General features: G+C 43.6%; 1 protein-coding gene across 1 annotated transcript in view; it reads left to right on the plus strand.

Moving 5' to 3' along the window:
• Positions 1–602: 602 nt before the first annotated feature.
• LOC137535246 (alpha-2-macroglobulin-like) overlaps positions 603–19,306 on the plus strand; it is a 151,568-nt gene continuing 132,864 nt past the window's right edge. Inside the window, exons 1-5 of the mRNA XM_068257060.1 lie at positions 603–701; positions 6,778–6,961; positions 14,067–14,226; positions 16,494–16,546; positions 17,385–17,405. Coding sequence (XP_068113161.1) covers positions 631–701; positions 6,778–6,961; positions 14,067–14,226; positions 16,494–16,546; positions 17,385–17,405 — 489 coding nt within the window. The 5' untranslated portion in view covers positions 603–630. The remainder of the gene's footprint in view (positions 702–6,777; positions 6,962–14,066; positions 14,227–16,493; positions 16,547–17,384; positions 17,406–19,306) is intronic.

Genomic DNA, 19,306 nt, shown 5'->3' on the forward strand with positions numbered 1-19,306 from the left:
TTACCAGTACAAACTTTTAGCAACACACAAAAAAAGAAAAGCGAAAACCCCCAGGAGAGAAACAAGAAACCATAAAACTTTGACATAAGCTACCTTAATTTTGGCTTGACAACTAAATTATTAAAACATTCAAGTTTGCTTAATACAAATTAGGTACTTGCAATAACAACGATGATAATAATAATAATAATAATAATAATAATAATAATAATAATAATAATTATTATTATTATTATTATTATTATTATTATTATTATTATTATTATTATTATTATTATTATTATTATTATTATTAATAATAATAATAATAATATTATGATTATTATTAGCATTACTGTAAACACAACACAGATGAGTCAGAGCATTGAGACAGCATAGGATTCTGGTTGCATCAATTCTGAGTCATGTCAGGCAGATAGTTTTATTTGCAAGTCCTTTTCACCCCCGCTAGACCTCTGCTAACCAGTCACTTCTTGATAAATATTTGCTGTGTGGTGGTCACTGGTCAATGTCCATTGTGAACTTCCCGAAACAAATAGTACAGGAGGGGGTGTGGTGGGACAGTAAAGGTTATATCAAGGCAGTCCCAAGCCTTCCTAAATCACTTTGAGAGTGAGACTTGCAGCCCTCATGATGGGGTCCTGGGTGCTGTGTGTGGGACTTGTCTTTCTTCATATCTCCTGGACTGTGGAAGCCAAACTGTAAGTAACTTCAAATATTCCTTGTTGATGAAATATCAGCTAACCTTTTTTGCTATTGCCATTTTATATGTTCTCAGCACAAAATGTTTTAAACTTGCTGGGCCAACTGGGTTAAAGCAAATATCAAGGGTCAACAATGCAGCCGATGTCTTGGCTGTGTTCAGATTGTTGTTTTTTTGTTTTGTTTTTTCTTAAAGTATCTTCAGAAATAATGCCCACCAGAAGATATTAAGAGAAATATTGTGTAACATCAGCATTAGCTAGAGCAGCAGATACCCCACTTTATCAGTGGAGTGTGCGCAGTATGGGGCCACTTGTCTTTGGAAGAACTCAGCGACCTGAGCACTTCTGAAGTTTTCAGAAGAGACTCGGAGGCTTATACGACATTAAAGTGACTCTGTAAAAATTACAAAGTTTTTTCTACCATCCTACAAGTTCCTAAACCTATTCTAATCTGTTCTGGCTCACTGCAGCACTTTGTACTATCACGGTCTCTGTAATAAATCAATGTATCTTTCCCTTGTCAGACTTGTCGGCCTGTGTCTGGAAGGCTGCCAACTCTTCCGTGCTGGTCTGTTCCTCTATGCACACTCCAGTGTGTGTTTTATTTACATAAGCCAGCAGCTTCTCTGCTATCTTATCAGTGATAGAAGAGAGCTGGATAAAAATCCTCCTCTGTTAGGCTGTGAAAGTAGCTGGCTGACACATACTGAGGAATTACAAACACAGGCACATGCAGCAGAGCTGTCTGCAGGAAGCCTGTAATGTTCAGTGCATGAGAGAAGAAGGGGACAGAAGGTAAACACACAAATGATCTTTTGAGATTCAAAAGGAAAGCTGTATACAGCCTGCTTGTGTATGGATGTATTTTCTATGTGTGGACATACTGTACATCAACCTACTTCCTGTTTTGGTGGCCATTTTGTTTGTTTATAAACAAACTTTTTAAAACTGTTTTTGACTACTTTTAATGCGGCGGGGAGCGGCGAAATTGTGACAGAGGGTAATAGGAGATGTCCCCTAACGCACTGGTATGTTTACTTTTGTGCGATTTTAACAATACAGATTCTCTTTAAAGTTGGATCGCTACAGTGGGGGCCCCTTTAGATCGGAGGAAGCTAAATTGAGCAAGCAAACTCCACATGCTGCTGGAATATGTTGGATAGTGAAGAGCAAGCAAAATTAAAGTTCGATGTCACACCAAATCAGCTATTTCAGACCAAATTTCATGTTTTTGTGAATTGCATTCAAGTCAATGGCACTGACTTCTGCGATAAATACCAAAACCCCCAAACATGCTATCTTCACCGCATTTGCTAGGTATCTGAGAAAATCGATTTAAAGTTGACTTCCTTTACCCATCTGCTTGGTTAGTGTCGGACATCTGGGAGTACCCTTAATACTAAAGGGGGCTCCTAGATTTTACAACAAGCCCCACCCCCGCACCTATCCCTGCATGTGTGGAGGCAGGTACCCCTACCTCCTGGGCCGGTTCAAGTAACAATTGGGCCCTAGGGCAAAATTAGCCTGGGGGCCCCCCAACAGACACTCCCGACCAAAAAGCGTCATTAGAGGGCCTTTGTTGCAGCCAAACTTCCCTCCTGGGCCCCTGAGCTGGCTGCTGACCCTCCTCCAATCACCTCCTAACTTAACAGACTCTGCAGAGTGCCTAGGGAACAACAGTTAAGATGGGGAGGGACAACTTGGGGGCCCCTACAGGCTCTAGGGCCCTGGGGCAATTGCCCATTTTTTCCTACGGTAGCTCCGGCCCTGCCTACCTCTAACACACAGAGGTGGAAATGACTCCATTGTCCATCATATATGGACAGGGCTTTTGGGGAGAGTTCTTGTTGGCCCTCTTTTATGGAGCCCTCATATCATTGGGATATAGCTCAGAGTACAAAGCAAGGGGCGTAGCAATAGAGGGTGCAGAGGTTGCGACCGCATCGGGGCCCTTGGGCCAGAGGGGCCCTCCCTCAACTACAGTATTAGCTCTCTGTTGGTCCTGTGCTTATAATAATCCCTTCTATAGATACTTTGAGTAGTGGTAATCATTAACAAGCTCTTCCCCATCCCCTTCTTGCACCTCTGACACCGTAGTTGCCATTGGCAGGTTTTGGTGCGCCGTATCAATTGTTATGTATAGAGTGCTTGGGGGGGCCCATTGTAAAACTTGCATCGGGGCCCACAGCTCCTTAGCTACACCACTGTACAAAGCCCTACGTTGTACAGGCTCCATATCCTGTCTATACCTGCCATCATGGGTGACAAGAGGTTAAAGAAACTTTGGGTGGACCTCAGTCTCTTAAAATGTAGTAAAATGTATAAAAAGTTATAACTCATTATTAAGCATACTGCAGCAATCTTGGACTTAATGCATTAAAAAAAATTTACTATCATAAATTTAGAAGGGGCCCATATATATATATATATATATATATGTGGTTTTGCTAGCCACAGAAGTCTTCAATGTAAGTTTGGGAAACTGGTTTGCGGACATTTTTGTGGAAACAGTAAGAGTGGATTTAATTCTCATAATCGCACGCCCACAAGTATTTTGCTTACCTCCCAGTGCTGGAGTTAAGTTCCCCTAGTGTAATAATGTGCCCAAGTGTGTGCATTTATACATCACCTGTCCTATGCTGTCCTATGTCACCCACCATCTTCGGAAACCCCCACTCTTCCATTAGTGGTATACACACCGCCAACATATAACACACGTCGCGTGTGTGATGTCACACACGTGGGATGTACTATATGCCGGTGGCGTGTCTCCCGCTAATGGAGTGGAGGATTCTGAAGACAGATTGGCAGCGCACAGTGAGAAAAATAGGGCAGGTAATGTAAAATGCACACACAGGGGGCACATTTATACATTAGGGGGAACAGCACCAGGGGGTTTTGTCACGTCTGTCACTCATCCCGATATCACTCACGGTTACCGCTGTGTGCTCAACTGACCATGACGGTAGCTAGTGACAATCGTAATCAGCTAATTACGATTACGTGAAATTTTGTGTAAATTTTCACAATTACGCCATAACATAATTATAATTTGTAAATTGAAGTATTTTGTATACACAAGTATAATGTTGTGCAGATTTTAGCAGTGAATACAAAGCCCCCATATATAAATTAATTTTCTCTTATGTTGCTGCCATCTAAATCGGACAGAACCGACAAGTTTTGGACTAGCCCATCTCCTCATGGGAGATTCTCAGGGTTTTGTTTAGTTTCAAAAGCACTGACTGAATGGTGGTTGCTACATCCAACCAGCCAGAAAAAGTGTGCTGCAAGCAGGGAGGCTGGCCAGCGTCATTCTATAAATCCTTTTCAGGAAGTGTCTTTAGAAAGAATGAAAGCCCTGCTGCAAATCCCCCATGAGGGGATGGGCTAGTCCATAACCTGTCTGTTCTGTCAGATTTGTACTACCTACTGTAAGACAGCAACATTGGAGAAAAGTAATTTGTGGCTCATTTTACTCTGAAAGAATTGTACTTCTTATTTGTCTATGTTTACATGTATTTTACATTTTACAATTTCCGCGATAGTGGTCCTTTAAGGAGAATACTGGGAACAAGTCAAAAAAATAATTTTTGAAAACTTGTAGTTGTTGAGAAAATCGATTTTAAAAATGCAAGGAAAAATGGCTTTTAAACTCAGGAAAATGACAGTTTAAAAACCATGTTTCCATGCAAGGTCTTTTTGAATTTTTGAATTATTTGTTTCCGGTGTCCCACTTAACATACACAGCAATTTTGGTGTTGATGGCATGTATGGGGTATTTGCTATTAAATGCCAAGGTAAGCGCTAAATTACGTAAAATTTAGCGAAATTACACTAATTTAAGTATAGATTACGTTTACATACATTTAATACAAATCTTCCCAAAATTTTGCATTGAAATTGTAATTGTGAATTACGGTGCAAAATTACGACTGTGCGAAATGTGTGCTCATCACTAACGACAATGATTGGTCACAACCTCAATCGGGCGTGCTCTCGGCGGCACCAATTCTTATCTGATTTGATACTTATTGAATCAGATAGTCAATCGGCTGCCAAATTGAGATGTATGGAAACCTTTTTTTCCTTCAAATATATAAAGTATCACTGGCGTAACAATAGGGGCTGCAGCCCCTGCCCCCGCGGGGCCCGCTCAGAGCCGTTTTAGGGGGCTGGAGAGGTTGCAGCATGAGGGTAAAACTGGCCGCACATTGGCGGGGAGGGGGGACGGTCTCCTTCCTCCCTCACTTCGGGCTCTCCCCTCTGCGCTCCCCTCCAGCTTGAATAAGTGTCTGTGAGCAGCGGCGGGCAGCGTCAGATCCACATACCTTCCTTGCGCTCCAGCGTGGATGCTTCTCTCTAGTGTCTGACGCTACTTCCTGTATAAACAGAAAGCAGCGTCAGACGCTAGAGAGAGAAGTATCCGAGCTGGAACACAAGGAAGGTATGTGGATCTGACGCTGCCCGTTTTGTTTAAAAGAAATGTAAAATTCCAGCTTTTGCATCAGAGATCTGCAACTTTGAGTTGTAAGTTTGAATTCGGAATTTACGTAATTCCAATACCTAACTTCCAAAATTTGCGTGAAATTACATTTGCATAATGCACAAATGGGCAAATAAAATGTGTGGGTTTTATGTATCGGAGCACGTTTTATTTTAAAACTACAATGGTTGAAACTGTGATTTTTTTTTTCCTGTTTTTCATAATATTCCCTTAAAATGCATATAAAATAAAACAATTCTTAGCAAAAAGTACCACCCAAACTAAGCCTAATTTGTGGCAAATAAAACAAGATATAGATTATTTTGATGTGATAAGTAACGATAAACTTATTAATGAATGAATGGGAGGAGCATGATGTGAAAATCGTAGTACAAACTTGGTAGGAAGGAATCATAAGGTGGACGATACATAGCAAAGGCACACAAAGAAGAATACATTTATCAAAAAACTTTAATGATATCAAAACATATACAAAATACTTAAAATTGCCCAAACCTCAGTACCTGACTGCCCTATATATACTACCTGGGAGCTCCCTACATCCAACCATCCATGCACGTCATACAACCCATAAGGTGCATCTTCATATGCGTCAGAGTAGATCATATATTGTAAAAGTTTAATTCCACAACGTATTCTGCCAAATAATTGGGTACAGGTCATAGACCGCTTGGGATTACACAGTTCCAGTATTGTTGAAGTTTAGAGTACTCCACTCTTGTAACGGCTAACAAAAGATAGCCGTCCCCCTCTGATCAGCCAGTACAGAAACACACAGATGCAGGTGCAGAAGCACAATGTCGTCACAAACTGGTAGCAGGATAGCATTAATCACAGCATTGATGATGAAAGCTTGAAGTTAGTTAAATGCAGCACATGTAGCACATAAATGTCCTCCCAGACGGTCAATGCACAGCAAGCAGCTCTATAATGACAAATAGCAGAAGCAGCATCACATGTCATCTGATCACCATGAACGCACCGGCAGTATGCAAACATTCGTTGACTGAGTACTTCTAGTACAGGCATACATGCCTTCAGCCCGAAGCTGACAGTCTTTCAGCAGAAAGTGCCTTAGATATGGCTCACCAATACTGGTTGCTGTATGCTTTTAGTTGGTTTCCAAGTTCGCAAATATCTCCTGGACAATGGGGCGATGTTGTTGTGTGAAGCCCCTCAGAATCATCTAAGCCGGGCGTGTGGAGGGAGTCCAGGCAGTCAGAGCAGCAGGAGAGTAGGACAAACATGCGGTGACGCCAACTACAGCCCCATGATGTGAAAATCGCTCTGGTTTTTAAGGGGTAAAAATTGTGGTTGGGAAGTGGTTAACCAGGGAAGGTTTGAGGGCCCCTACAGGCTCTGTGGTCCTGGGCAATCACCCAACATACCCCTATGGAAACATCAGCCCTGAATTTGCTTCATTTATGATGTCCTATGCTTGCTTAGCAGTTAAGAATGATCACACTATGCATATATAAATTCTTGCTAGTTTGTTAATTGTGAACAAAATCCATTGCTTTGCAGTTGTTTGTGAGGTTTCAATGTTCGCTGTTCTCACTTTTGCAGACACTATGCTGTTATCTTCCCCTCCGAGCTTCGCTCACAGCATCCTGAAACGATGTGTTTGCAACTGCAAGGAGTTCAAAAAAACTGTTCAGTATTAATCAGCATACATCTGGATGGAAAGAGCACAACTCTCATGGAAAAGTCCTTTGAGCAGGATGTCACATTCACTTGCAGTCAGATCCAGGTAAAAAGTACAATTAACATCTTTTTTTTAGCGGGAGAGATGGCTCCAGGTACATACTGTATTTAACCACTTAAAGAGAGTCTGAAGCGAGAATAGATCTCGCTTCAGACCTCATAGCTAGCAGGGGCATGCGTGCCCCTGCTAAAACGCCGCTATAGCGCGGCTTAACGGGGGTCCCTGTCCCCCCAAACCCCCTCCGAGCAGCGGGGGAGCGCTTCCTGGTTGGGGCAGGGCTAACCGCCGCAGCCCTGCCCCATGCGCGTCTGTCAGACGCGTACCTCCGCCTCTCCCCCGCCCCTCTCAGTCTTCCTTCACTGAGAGGGGCGGGGGAGAGGCGGCGATGCGCGTCTGATAGACGCGACTGGAGGCAGGGCTGCAGCCGTTAGCCCTGCCTCCAGGAAGATCAGCTCCAGCGACCTTTTTCCGACCCAGGTTTGCGGGGGGTGGGGGTGAAGGGACCCCCGTTAAGCCGCGGGATAGCGGCGTTTTAGCAGGGGCACACGTGCCCCTGCTATATATAAGACCTGAAGCGAGATTTAGTCTCGCTTCAGTGTCTCTTTAAGCCAAACTGTACGGATATATTTGTCCTAAAATCTCCACTCAAAGGCAATCTGGATGAATATATCTGCCCAGCAGTGTTGCTGCTCTTGTGCACGCATATCTTCCTGCACAGGCTCATTCCCAGCTGCTATTACCGGGAATCAATTGCTGAAGAGGAACCAGTGTTCCCCTGAGGCAAACGATTCCCTGCAAATTAATCATTTGCCTCCAAACAGGAGGTATTCGATTCATGAACCAAACAAAAGCTCTTGCGCTCCCTGATATCTTCCAGTAGAGTGCTTAGCGCCACCTGGTGGCCAAAAAGTAAAATTAAAGGGCAATTAGGCTTTTTTTCCATGAGCACTGCAGGCAGCAATGAGCAGTTTTGTTTGAAAGAAATGTAAAATTCCAGCTTTTGCACCAGAGATCTGCAACTTTGAGTTGTAAGTTTGAATTCGGAATTTACGGAATTCCAATACCTAAATTCCAAAATTTGCGTGAAATTACATTTGTATAATGCACAAATGTTTGTTTTTTGCATAAATAGCAAAATTGTGCATTTATTATGTTCAAGGGAGTTGAATGGGAAAACGTTAAATGAAAATTCTATGCACATATGGAACATTCAAAATGAAATGTAAAGTAATTGTGAACATATTTTCACAAATTTGCACATATTTAAAGTGACCCAGAGATGAATGAAGCTGCCGTTTTTTACTTACACAGGGCTTCCTCCAGCCCCATAAGCATGGCTGTGTTCCTCGCCGTCCATAGGCAAATGCAGGGGGGTTACAGTTGCTCAGAATCCCCCCTCAGACCAGGGCCGGTGCAGTGTCTGGGAACAGGCACAAGTTGAGACACCAGAATATCTGCAGGTATCCTGCAGCTCACAGCACTGTCCCCTTTCTTTCCCTGCTACAGTTGACTTTGGATGGAGCAGCAGCGTGTGTACAGAGTATGGAGCAGCAGCGTGTGTACAGAGGATGGAGCAGCAGTGTGTGTACAGAGCATGGAGCAGCTCCGGGGAACTTAACAGAATCAGGTTCATACCCCGTGCCCTGCTGTGTGAATGCGCTGTGCCTTGTTGCATTGTGGGAATTAACAGCTTCTTCCAACTGCCAAGCAACCAGTATCTCCCTCTGTGCATAGAACGCTCAGAAATGAACATTCGGCACAGATCACCTGGCAGGACTAAAGAAGTCGCCACCAGTGGCCTGCTGTGTGAATGTTTCACTTCCGCCTTCATTAGCAATGTCGGCTGTCATTATTTTCTGTATCCAAACTACATTGACGGTCGGATGGACAGAAAAATTGCATTATGTGTACCCAGCTTGATGTCCTACCATATTATTATACTTTATTGTGCGAGACTGAGGGAGACCTTTCAGAAATCTCCCCCTTGAAAATCCTGGGTTTGCCCCTGCCGTCCTCCTACCATGTCCCGTTCAGCCGCCATTAGCCCCTGTAAGTGGCTCAGTGACGTCAGTGGCGGACCTTCTGCGCATGCGCGGCAGAAGGCCTCGGCTGACATCACTGACGTACCGGGTTTTGATGCGGCTGCACGGGGGATTCTGGGAGGACTGTGGAAGGACTGCGGGAGGACGGCGAGGGACGCATTCCATACTTATGGGGCTGGAGGAAGCCTCTCTGGGTCACTTTAACCTAATGGTTACTGCAAAAATATATTTGCAATCAATTACAACTTTACGATTTGGCAATTCCGAGTGCGCGGTAGTTTTCTCATGCTCTTTTGGTGATTTCTCTTTGGTAACCTGTATTTGTTAGTACTTCTTTTTATTTTATTTATTTCCATTTTGAGTGATTTACTACACTATTATTGGGCTCTTGTTGTCCCTTGAGTTCTATAAATCCTTTAAAAAAACTCTCAATTGTTGTAAATGTAAACATTTATGTAATGTTTTCCTATTTATATCAAGGGAGCTACTAGAATATAAGCAGTATATCTCCATAAACGTCCCTTTCCCATCCTAACACTTCTTACCACCTCTTCACACCTAAAGCTGGGCACCCATGGAAAGATAAGATCGAAGAAATACGCCGACGATCATTCCCGATCTCTCTTTCAACAGCCGGATGCGACTGACAGAACTCGTACGATCGTTGAAACAATATTTTTGCTAATGTCCATTGACTGTAGAGAAAATCTGATTGATCATTTGTCGATGTTTTCCATCCTGACATTTTTTCAAAACTAATGGTGCATCGGCCGTCTTTAACTGTTCAACAAATTTTTGTTACACAACAGTTACACAATATTGCACAAAACAAATGGTCGTCAGGCAGAAAGACAGACGATATCTTGCCGTGGGTATGGGCCTTAACTTTAACCCTCCTATCCATGCCTTACACTCCCTCTCCACTCCTAACACTAACCTCACCCCTCTCCTCTGCCTAACAATAACCTCACCCCTTTCCTCTGCCTAGCAGTAACCTCACCCCTCTCCTCTGCCTAACAATAACCTCACCCCTCTCCTCTGCCTAACAATAACCTCACCCCTTTCCTCTGCCTAGCAGTAACCTCACCCCTCTCCTCTGCCTAACAATAACCTCACCCCTTTCCTCTGCCTAGCAGTAACCTCACCCCTCTCCTCTGCCTAACAATAACTTCCCCCCACTCCTCTGCCTAACACTAACCTTTCTTCCTATTATCTTGATGTCTTACACTAACCCTCAGGGGCTTCGCTATATTATAGCCAAACCCCATTCCTATCTCCTCAAATTATCTTAGGAGACATACAAATTTGTGCAGCTGTCCCACGATATCGAGTTTAGCTACACTGTATTCATCCACCTGTCTCCTCTGAGGGAAAGTTAGTCACTATCAGTTGTCATTAACTGTCATCTACAGCTACAAGAAGCATCTTTAGGGAGCCATTGACACATTAACTGCAAGCTACGTTTTTGGAAAACTCAGAGAGAAAAACCCCTCCATGGGTCCACTTGTATGTAGAGATGGCCTGAGCGGTTAGCCCGGCGGGTAGTTTGCGCGGATGGGCTAAATTTTGACCCTCTACATCACAGTCAACATACACATGACAGCCAATCAGGCTGCACTGACCCACGGACCCCCCCCCCCATAAAAACGCTGCAGCGTCGGCCATATTCTCAGTCTTTTGATCTTGCAATAGTTAGTGAGAGCAGAGAGAGCTTGCTGGAGAGCTAGGGAAAGCATTAGTTAGGCTTTTGTTAGCTTGTTCCTCGCTCAATCTTGTTGCTGAAAGCACCCCACAAAAAGCTCTTTTGAGAGTTGCATTCTTCCAATCTGTTTTTTTTGTGTGTGTGACACAGGCACTGCATAGATTCAGGCCTGTCTGTCGCAGCTGGCCCTAGTTGCAGTTCTGTGCAAGGCCCAGCCAGCAAACTGTATTACCATTGCATATCTATTCACTGTATTGTGATGTAACTGCACTCTCGCCATTGTGCACACCAGCACGACCATCACTACACAAACAACTGTTTGCGGTGCGTTACACAGTGAGTTTGGTCTGTCAGTGTGAAGCAGTACACTACTTACACTACCTGCTGATCCATGTATACACACGCAAGATGTTTTCAAGCACTTTATACCTCCAATTTGCAATGTGATTTCTGCCCTGCTGTGCGTCAAATCCAGATTTTTCCCAGGGACTTTTGGCGTGTATCCCACTTCGTCATGCAACCCTCCAGGTGTTAGACCCCTTGAAACATCTTTTCCAATCTTTTCCATCACTTTTGTGGCCAGACACAGTGTTTGGACGGATTTCTCCGTCCCTTTTTCCACCCTGTTAACACCAAGGGACGGAGAAATCCGCACCTGATGCCGCTCCCGCCGCTGTCCGCGCTCCCGCTCGCTCGTCCACGTGCCCCCGCGCTCGTGCACGCCGCTGCCCGCTCGCCCGGAGATCAATGAATGGGAAAAAACGTTCCTGTTCGTTGATCCAAGCCCCCGCCATGATCAGCTGCTTCTACGAGAAGCAGCGCGATCATTGTGAAGAAGAAAAAAAGTTTCCCAGCCTTATAACACTTCCTGCCAGCGTCCTTCCGGCCGCTTGCAGGATGCATAAACAAAAAGTTACTGTGGCCATCTTGTGGCCAAATAGTAAAACTACACCCTAAAGCATTTTTCATATAGAAATACATTAGTTAATCACATAAAATTAACTCATTACCTCCCACACTCCCCAATTTTTATTTTTTTTGTAATTAAAAAAAAAAATTACAATTAAAAAAAATACATAAATTGTTACCTTAGGGACTGAACTTTTTAAATATGTATGTCAAGAGGGTATAACACTGTTACTTTATAAACTACGGGCTTGTAATTAGGGATGGATGCAAAACTTAAAAAATGCACCTTTATTTCCAAATAAAATATTGGCGCCAAACATTGTGATAGGGACATAATTTATTAATTATGTTTTATAACCGGGACAAATGGGCAAATACATTTCATGGGTTTTAATTACAGTAGCATGCATTATTTAAAAACTATAAAGGCCGAAAACTGAAAAATAATACATTTTTCCCACATTTTTTCCTATTTACCCATTAAAACACATTTAGAATAAAATAATTCTTGGTATAATGTCCCACCTAAAGAAAGTCTAATTGGTGGCGGAAAAAACAAGATATAGTTCATTTCATTGTGATAAGTAATGATAAAGTTATAGACGAATAAATGGAAGGAGTGCTGAAAGGTGAAAATTGCTCTGGTGCTCAAGGGGTAAAACCCCTCAGTTGTGAAGTGGTTAAATTTCGCCTGCCCATTGAAGTCTATTGCGGTTTACTGAGTTCGCCGGTCTGCGGACTTTTGCGGAAGTTTGGGTCCGCGGACCCAAAACCTAAGTTTTGAGGCATCTCTACTTGTATGCGAAGTAGTGGATGAGTGTGTGGGGCCAGCTGAATTTTATTGTACTGTTGACATTAATGTCATCGATTAAATGTGTGACTCACAGATAACATTTTTGATACTAACAGTCATTGTGAACCATAATTAATAAAGAATGATGCTTTGCAATAGCACACTGCATGGGAATCATCACAATTATTGCCTAGTCTTCCCCAATCGACTTGCCTAATCAAAGTCTCCCAGATGAGCTCTCAATCTAATCCCAATCATAATCCTTGTCTAATGTCCCGATCATAGTCTAAGTCCATAGGAGGGAGGGGAGGGCATTTAACTTACTGATTGTTAGGAACCATGTAGATCCTTCTCTTGCCTGCTGGTGGCAGTATTGGCATGGGCTGCTCAGGACTTTCATTGTGCCACCAGCAGAGGGCTCTGTGAACTTTGAGCAGCCCTGGATTTATGCAATCCACAGGATGCATCCTGTTAATCACATGGACTATTTTAGGACCGCCTTCTGCTCCAACCAGTTGCCAGAACTTTTTACTCCCAGGCCTGAGTCTCTGGACATCCTGGTGCCTGTTCCTTGTCCTGAAACCTGTCTGGGCCTCCCTGTAGCCAAGCCCTGTTTATCCTGTCTGTGACCTTGATTTGGCTTAAGCCTTAGTATTTTAATTCTGATACTGTCTGCTCCTTTGGTACTGTGTATATTTGTACATACTGTATCTTTATGTTGTATATGCCACGGCCAGAACCTAAAGCCTGGCCACTTCGGGTTCTGGCCAGGCAAAACTAGAAGTGGCCGTCTCACTGCGGCCAATGTGCACAATGAATTAAGGTTTAGGGATTCCTGGTGGCAATAATGTAAGAAATGAAGCTGGCTCCTCAGCTCTGGCTCCTCCCCCTGCCCGCCTCCTTCTGCTCTGGCAGCCGGGACATGCGTGTCCCCCAGAGTCGTTCATAGCGGCAGGGTATCCTGTCGTTCATACCTGCAGAGCGAGTGCTGGCGGAAACTATGTCTGCAGCATTCCTACTCTGCTTTCCTGTCACTACGAATTACTCTGGGGGGCACGCGTGTCCCCTGCTAGAGCTGAATAGGCGGGAGGAGCCAGAGCCGTCGAGTGGGCTTTATTTGTTGCTGCTGGTAATCCCAAAATCTTAATTCAGATAGATAGATAGATAGATAGATAGATAGATAGATAGATAGATAGATAGATAGATAGATAGAATAAATTGTGGAAATATGTGTGTGTTCACTGTATTTTCTGGTTGTTTGAAATCTCCCTGTATATAGTGTGTTGTGCATGTGGTTTGCATCATATTTGCATTGTCAGTTGTATGCACTAACTGCTTGTAATAATTTTGCACCTTAATCCCTGCTTTTAGTGTCTGTTTTGCTGCAAACTGTGATCAAACCCTGGTCCTTTGTTCAGACTTGTGACACCGATGTGATTTTGGGAGCCTGAGGACATCCACAAAAATATTCAAAACTTTCAGTATGTGCTTGTTGCCATCAGGATTACTGATAGCAAAAGCATCAGGCTCAAAATTCGATGGCTGTTAAAACTCTGACATTAGATTCACCTGCTACGTTTTGACTTGTATATTTATTGGTATGCTTGTTGTTCAGCCGGCTGTTTGTTCAGCCGGCTGTTTTTCATCCAAAAACTTGGTGCTACAGTTTACCACATGTAGTTATGTTTGTGTTTTCTTGCTTAGATTCCTCATCCTGATGAAAAGGAGGCAGTAGGTGTGGTGACTGCCTTAATAGAACATGGAGAAGACAAGGCTGAGAAAAGCACTAAAGTTCTGGTGAAGAAGACGAGGTCCAGTGTTTTGGTTCAGACCGACAAATCTGTGTACAAGCCTGGCCAGACCGGTAATGCCTCAACTAAAAGGACATTTAAAGCCCATTACCACAGTATTTATTTTCTTTACAATTCCCATCATACATCAAAATCATGGTGGTTACCTCACTGCTTGATATACTACTGGAAGGTCCATGGCTGTAATAGCCATGTATACCCTCCAGTCAGTGGAGGAGATTAGTGGCATGAGTGCTAAACCCCCTCTCAGATGTCTCTCCAGGTAACTGAGCCACTGTGGTGATGATACAACAGCCCAACTCTATAAACTGATGGGGACCTGATTTCAATCTCTTGCACAGGGCCGGCGCTACCATAGAGGCAGAGGGGGCATTTGCCCCGGGACCCCAACCTTTGCTGAGGCCCCAGCAGCGCCGACCCTGCTACATTCTCCTTGCTCGCACTGCTCCCCGGGGCCCTGTGCAGGCAGTGAAGTAAGTAACCTCACCTGCTGGCAGAGGGAGAGACATGATCTATATACATATCTCCTCCAAGTGGTTCGTTACCAGTGTCTGTCTCCTCCAAGCGGTTCGGTTCCAGCGTCTCTCTCCTCCAAATGGTTCAGTTCGACGAACTGAACTGAACCGTTTGGAGGAGACAGGCGCTGGAATCGAAACGCTTGGAGGAGACAGACGCTGGAACCGCACCGCTCCAAGGAGACAGATGCTGGTACCGAACCGGAGCCGGAGGTATGTATATAGATCCTGTCTCTCCCTCTGCCAGCATGTTTGGTTACTTCTAGGGGGGGGGGGGTAAGTTGTAGGTGGTCCCTTGCTTAAGCTTGCCCCTGGGCCCCTTAAACCAGCCCTGCATCTTGCACAGTATTATTGCAGGAACTCGGGTGACCTCAAAAGCTCAAATGGAGGGATTTGGAGGAGGGTTTTTCACTCAAGCTTGAATTGGGAGGCAATGAGAGAAGAAGGGAGGAAGGGCAGGAGGGAGGGTATCAAAAACTTTAAGAAGTGTAGAAAGACTTTAAACCTACCATCAAACACACAGACACCATTGCTACTAAATTATGCCCCTGGGTCCTGATCCTCTCTTCAGGCTGCCCCTAATCTGCCGGTCTGTAAGTGCTTGGGATAGGGGACAGCAGGAAGCTACATACCCTACTGTCACCAATGCCCTATGAGGAGAGGACACCTTTGGCTACCTATACTGGGATTTCTATGCCAGGGGAAACCTTGGCTACATATACTGGAGGCTCTATACTAGTGGAACACTAGTGGGGCTATCTATAATAGGGACACTTTTACTACCTATACAGGGAGTTGCACTTTTGGCTACCTACCTATAACTGGATGATTCCCCTTTATGAGGGGGAGCCCCCTTTGACTACCTATTATTACAGGAGTGGGGGTCTACGCTGGGAGGGGAGCATTAATTATTTGTCACTTGGGGCTACAAACCTAGCAGCTGCCCTGCACAGGAATGCCTCTTCACCATGACCCGGCACATGCTAAACGTAAACTAGGCCATGGGTTACAGAGAAGAAGCAGCCAGCGGTGGATGAAGACAGGTAGCACAGTTCCACAGACTTAGGAGTGCGCCCGCCCGGACAAGTGAGTCACTGCGGATGATCTGCATAGCTCCCAAGTGTCCCTCTTTTGGAGGGACAGTCCCTCTTTGGGAGCCCTGTCCCTCTTTCCTCCTCATTTGTCCCTTTTTCGGGACTTTGTCCCTCTTTCTATGTAAATACATGTATTTTTCTACTAAAAAAATAGTTTGATTGACTCTAAACTATATTTCCATCCTTTAAATTGATATATTTCTAATTTTAAAAGGTTAATATGAAGGAAAATGAACCAGGATAGAAAGGACCAGTGTGGTGTGAATTATAAAACAACATATTTTTCTTATGAAATCTGTATGGTATGGGTGACTAGGGGCATGGCATGGCATGCTCAGGGGTGTGGCTTAATTGTCCCTCTTTCTCATCTCAAAAAGTTGGGAGGTATGGATCTGGGGGATCCCTGCAGGCAATTCGGGTCCTTGGGGCAATTGTCTAGGTTGCCCATATGGTAGCGCTGTCCCTTGGTAGAACAAACAAATGAGTGGAACAGGGATCTATTCCGGATGAGAGCATGTACTAGAATTTTTTATGTCATGTATAAGAAAAGACATAACATGCAGGAAACGTTTTTTAGTTTGAGATGACTGGAAGTGGTTAGAGTAGTCCTGTAAGGTTTGGAAGGATGTGAAGATGGAGATGTGGAGATGGCATTAACTCAGTCAGGAACTTCTTCAGTAACTCATTCCCTCTGTATTTGTCTTCTTGCAGTCAAATTCAGAGTGATGTCCCTCGATGAGGATCTTCATCTCCAAAACATATCGGTAAGTGGAGTCATGTACTAATGATAAAGGGTAACATAACAAATATTCTTCCGTAAAGCGTAATTTGAAATCAACCAATTACAGTTTACTGTATACAGTTTTAGAAGAGATACTACCCTGAAAAAACAAAACAAAAAAAACCAACAAATTGTTTTGAACACTTCCTTTCCTCACATCGCAGCTACCTAAAGCCAGCCTGAGCATATATATTTAACATATAGTAGCAGGTAACTATAGGGAGATATTTTCAGGTGTGGGAAGGGGAGGTGGCATTATTCCACTGCTGTTTAAATTGAATCACCCTATTGTACGGGAGCAAGACAGGGATTAACCTCTCTGACAGCAGGACATTGCCATTGTCTAGTCTCCTGGCTTGACACTTTGAGGCTGGGTGCACACTTAGCAGAAACGCTAGTATTGTGGAAAACACTGCGTTTTTGCCGCTAATGGAAGTCTATGGGCCGCAGGAAAAAACGCATATACAAAATGCCTATGCGTTTTATATACGTGCATTTTCAAAAACTCTGGTTTTGTTGCGTAATATGCAAAAATGCATCAAAAACACACATAATCAAAGTCAATGGAAACGCAATGGTATGCATCTTTCATGCGTTTTCCATGCGTTTTTAATTTGCATAAAACGCAATTGTAAAACGCATGAAAAATTGTAAATCTTTACAAGTTTGCCTCAGGCAGCAAAAAGTCCAGAACATGCCCTGTGTGAAATCACAGCAAATGCAAATACGATTCCTAACTCGCCTCTTGTAGAGCCATATATCATTGTGAAAATGTTTAGCCAAATTTAAACTTCTGTATTTTTCTTCTTTTTTCTTTACAGTTGCCAGTCGTTGAACTACAGGTAAAAAAGACAAAAAACTTTTGTATATCTCTATTATTTACGCAATTGTTGGGGTAAACCCAACCATTTCAGATTTATTATATGACATATTAAAAATCTTTTTGACTTTTTTTTTCTTTAGTGTCCATACAAGTGTAGCCAAGTATCTTTGTCTTAAAGCGGTCTAACACCCAGCATTTCAACTTTGCTGTAATAGATTGCTTACAGCTTAAAAACTATTATGCCAGAATTTTTTTTAAGCAGAAATTCACTGAATAGTTAAAACTCAGCATTTTAGTGCTGTATTCAGCTAGGATTTTGCATCCGAGCTGGGCTTTAGATACAAATGTATCATGTTTGGAATGTAAATAAACCTCTGCAAAGCCTGTCTGGGAAGCCCTCGCTGCTCTCTAAGAGAGACTTTTGTTTATTTACATTTCTAAACATGATACATCTCCAGGGTTGCCACCTCATCCCTTTAAATACTGACACATATGAATTATACATGCCCTGTGGTTAGTTAGATGCAGTTTAGAAACTGATTTTGTGTGAGTAGCCCCAGAACCTGTATAATTTAGATGTTACGGTATTTAAAGGGATGAGGTGGCAACCCTGTACATCTCTAATGTCTGTGTCTCTAATACTTTTAGCCACAGCCCCTGAACAAGCATGCACATCAGGTGCTATGACTGAAGTCAGACTGGATTATCTGCATGCTTGTTTCAGGTCTTTGATTCAGCCACTATTACAGCCAAAGAGATCAGCAGGACTGCCAGGCAACTGGTATTGTTTAAAAGGAAATATCCATATCCCTCTCAGTTTAGGTTCCCTTTAAAGGGGATAATGGCAGTATTTATACTTACCTGGGGCTTCCTCCTGCCCCAAGAGGTCCATGGGCTCCTTCACTGTCCTCTCGGGTGGCTCCATTCAATTTTAGAAGCTCCAGGGGCTTGATTCACAAAGCCGTGCAAACTGTTTAGCACGGGTGTGCTAAACAATTAGCACGTGAAGTGCCGTTCGTGGACTTTTGCGCGCCCAAAATGCCTTGATTCGCGCGATGGCAGACTTTTGTGCGCGCAATTTGCCGCGAACAGCACTTCACGTGCTAACTGTTTAGCACACCCGTGCTAAACAGTTTGCACCGCTTTGTGAATCAAGCCCCAGGTATTTTGGCCAGTTGTTGGCGTCTGCACATGTGCAGAAGCGCATGGGTTCCAGAATACTGGGAGCTTTTACAGTTGAATTTACAGTTGAATGGAGCCACCAGAGAGGACAGTGAGGGAGCCCACAGACCTCATAGGATTGGAGGAAGCCCCAGGTAAGTAAAAATATGCCATTATCGCCATCTCAGGTTCAGGAAATACATTTGGCAGCCTCCATATCTTTCTCACTTCAGTTGTCCTTTAAGTATTTAATAATTAATTTAATAAGTAAATGGTTAGTGAGATCAAAATAATCCCAAGGTGATGCAACTTTATACAAACATTATGTTCAAATGTGTGCAGTTTTAAAATGGATGGTGGGATTTGATTTGTCCATTTACAAGTTGCATAAATTTGCATACAGAATTTGTATAATCCTGCATCAACTTTGAATTATTTGCACCTCATTGACTAACTGTAGTCAATACCTTATCAGTCCAAAACTGTTATTAGAAGATGCTATTAGAAGGTGTTTATTTTTGCCAGGAGCACCCGCCCATACAAACGATTTTAAATTTTAACCTCTTGCTGACTGCGTCACGCCGATGGGCGTGGCCGCGGCGGCAGCCCCAGGACCGCCTAACACCGATTGCCGTAAAGTCCTGGGGCTCTGTTTTGCAGGAGATCGCGCGCAAGATCTCCTGAGCTCCGCCTTCAGTCTCCGAGCGGCTATTGCCGCTCGGGAGACTGTTAGACGGCGTAATCGCCGTCTAATTACCC

The sequence above is a fragment of the Hyperolius riggenbachi genome, chromosome 10 (genome assembly GCF_040937935.1).
Source record: "Hyperolius riggenbachi isolate aHypRig1 chromosome 10, aHypRig1.pri, whole genome shotgun sequence".
Taxonomy (NCBI): domain Eukaryota; kingdom Metazoa; phylum Chordata; class Amphibia; order Anura; family Hyperoliidae; genus Hyperolius; species Hyperolius riggenbachi.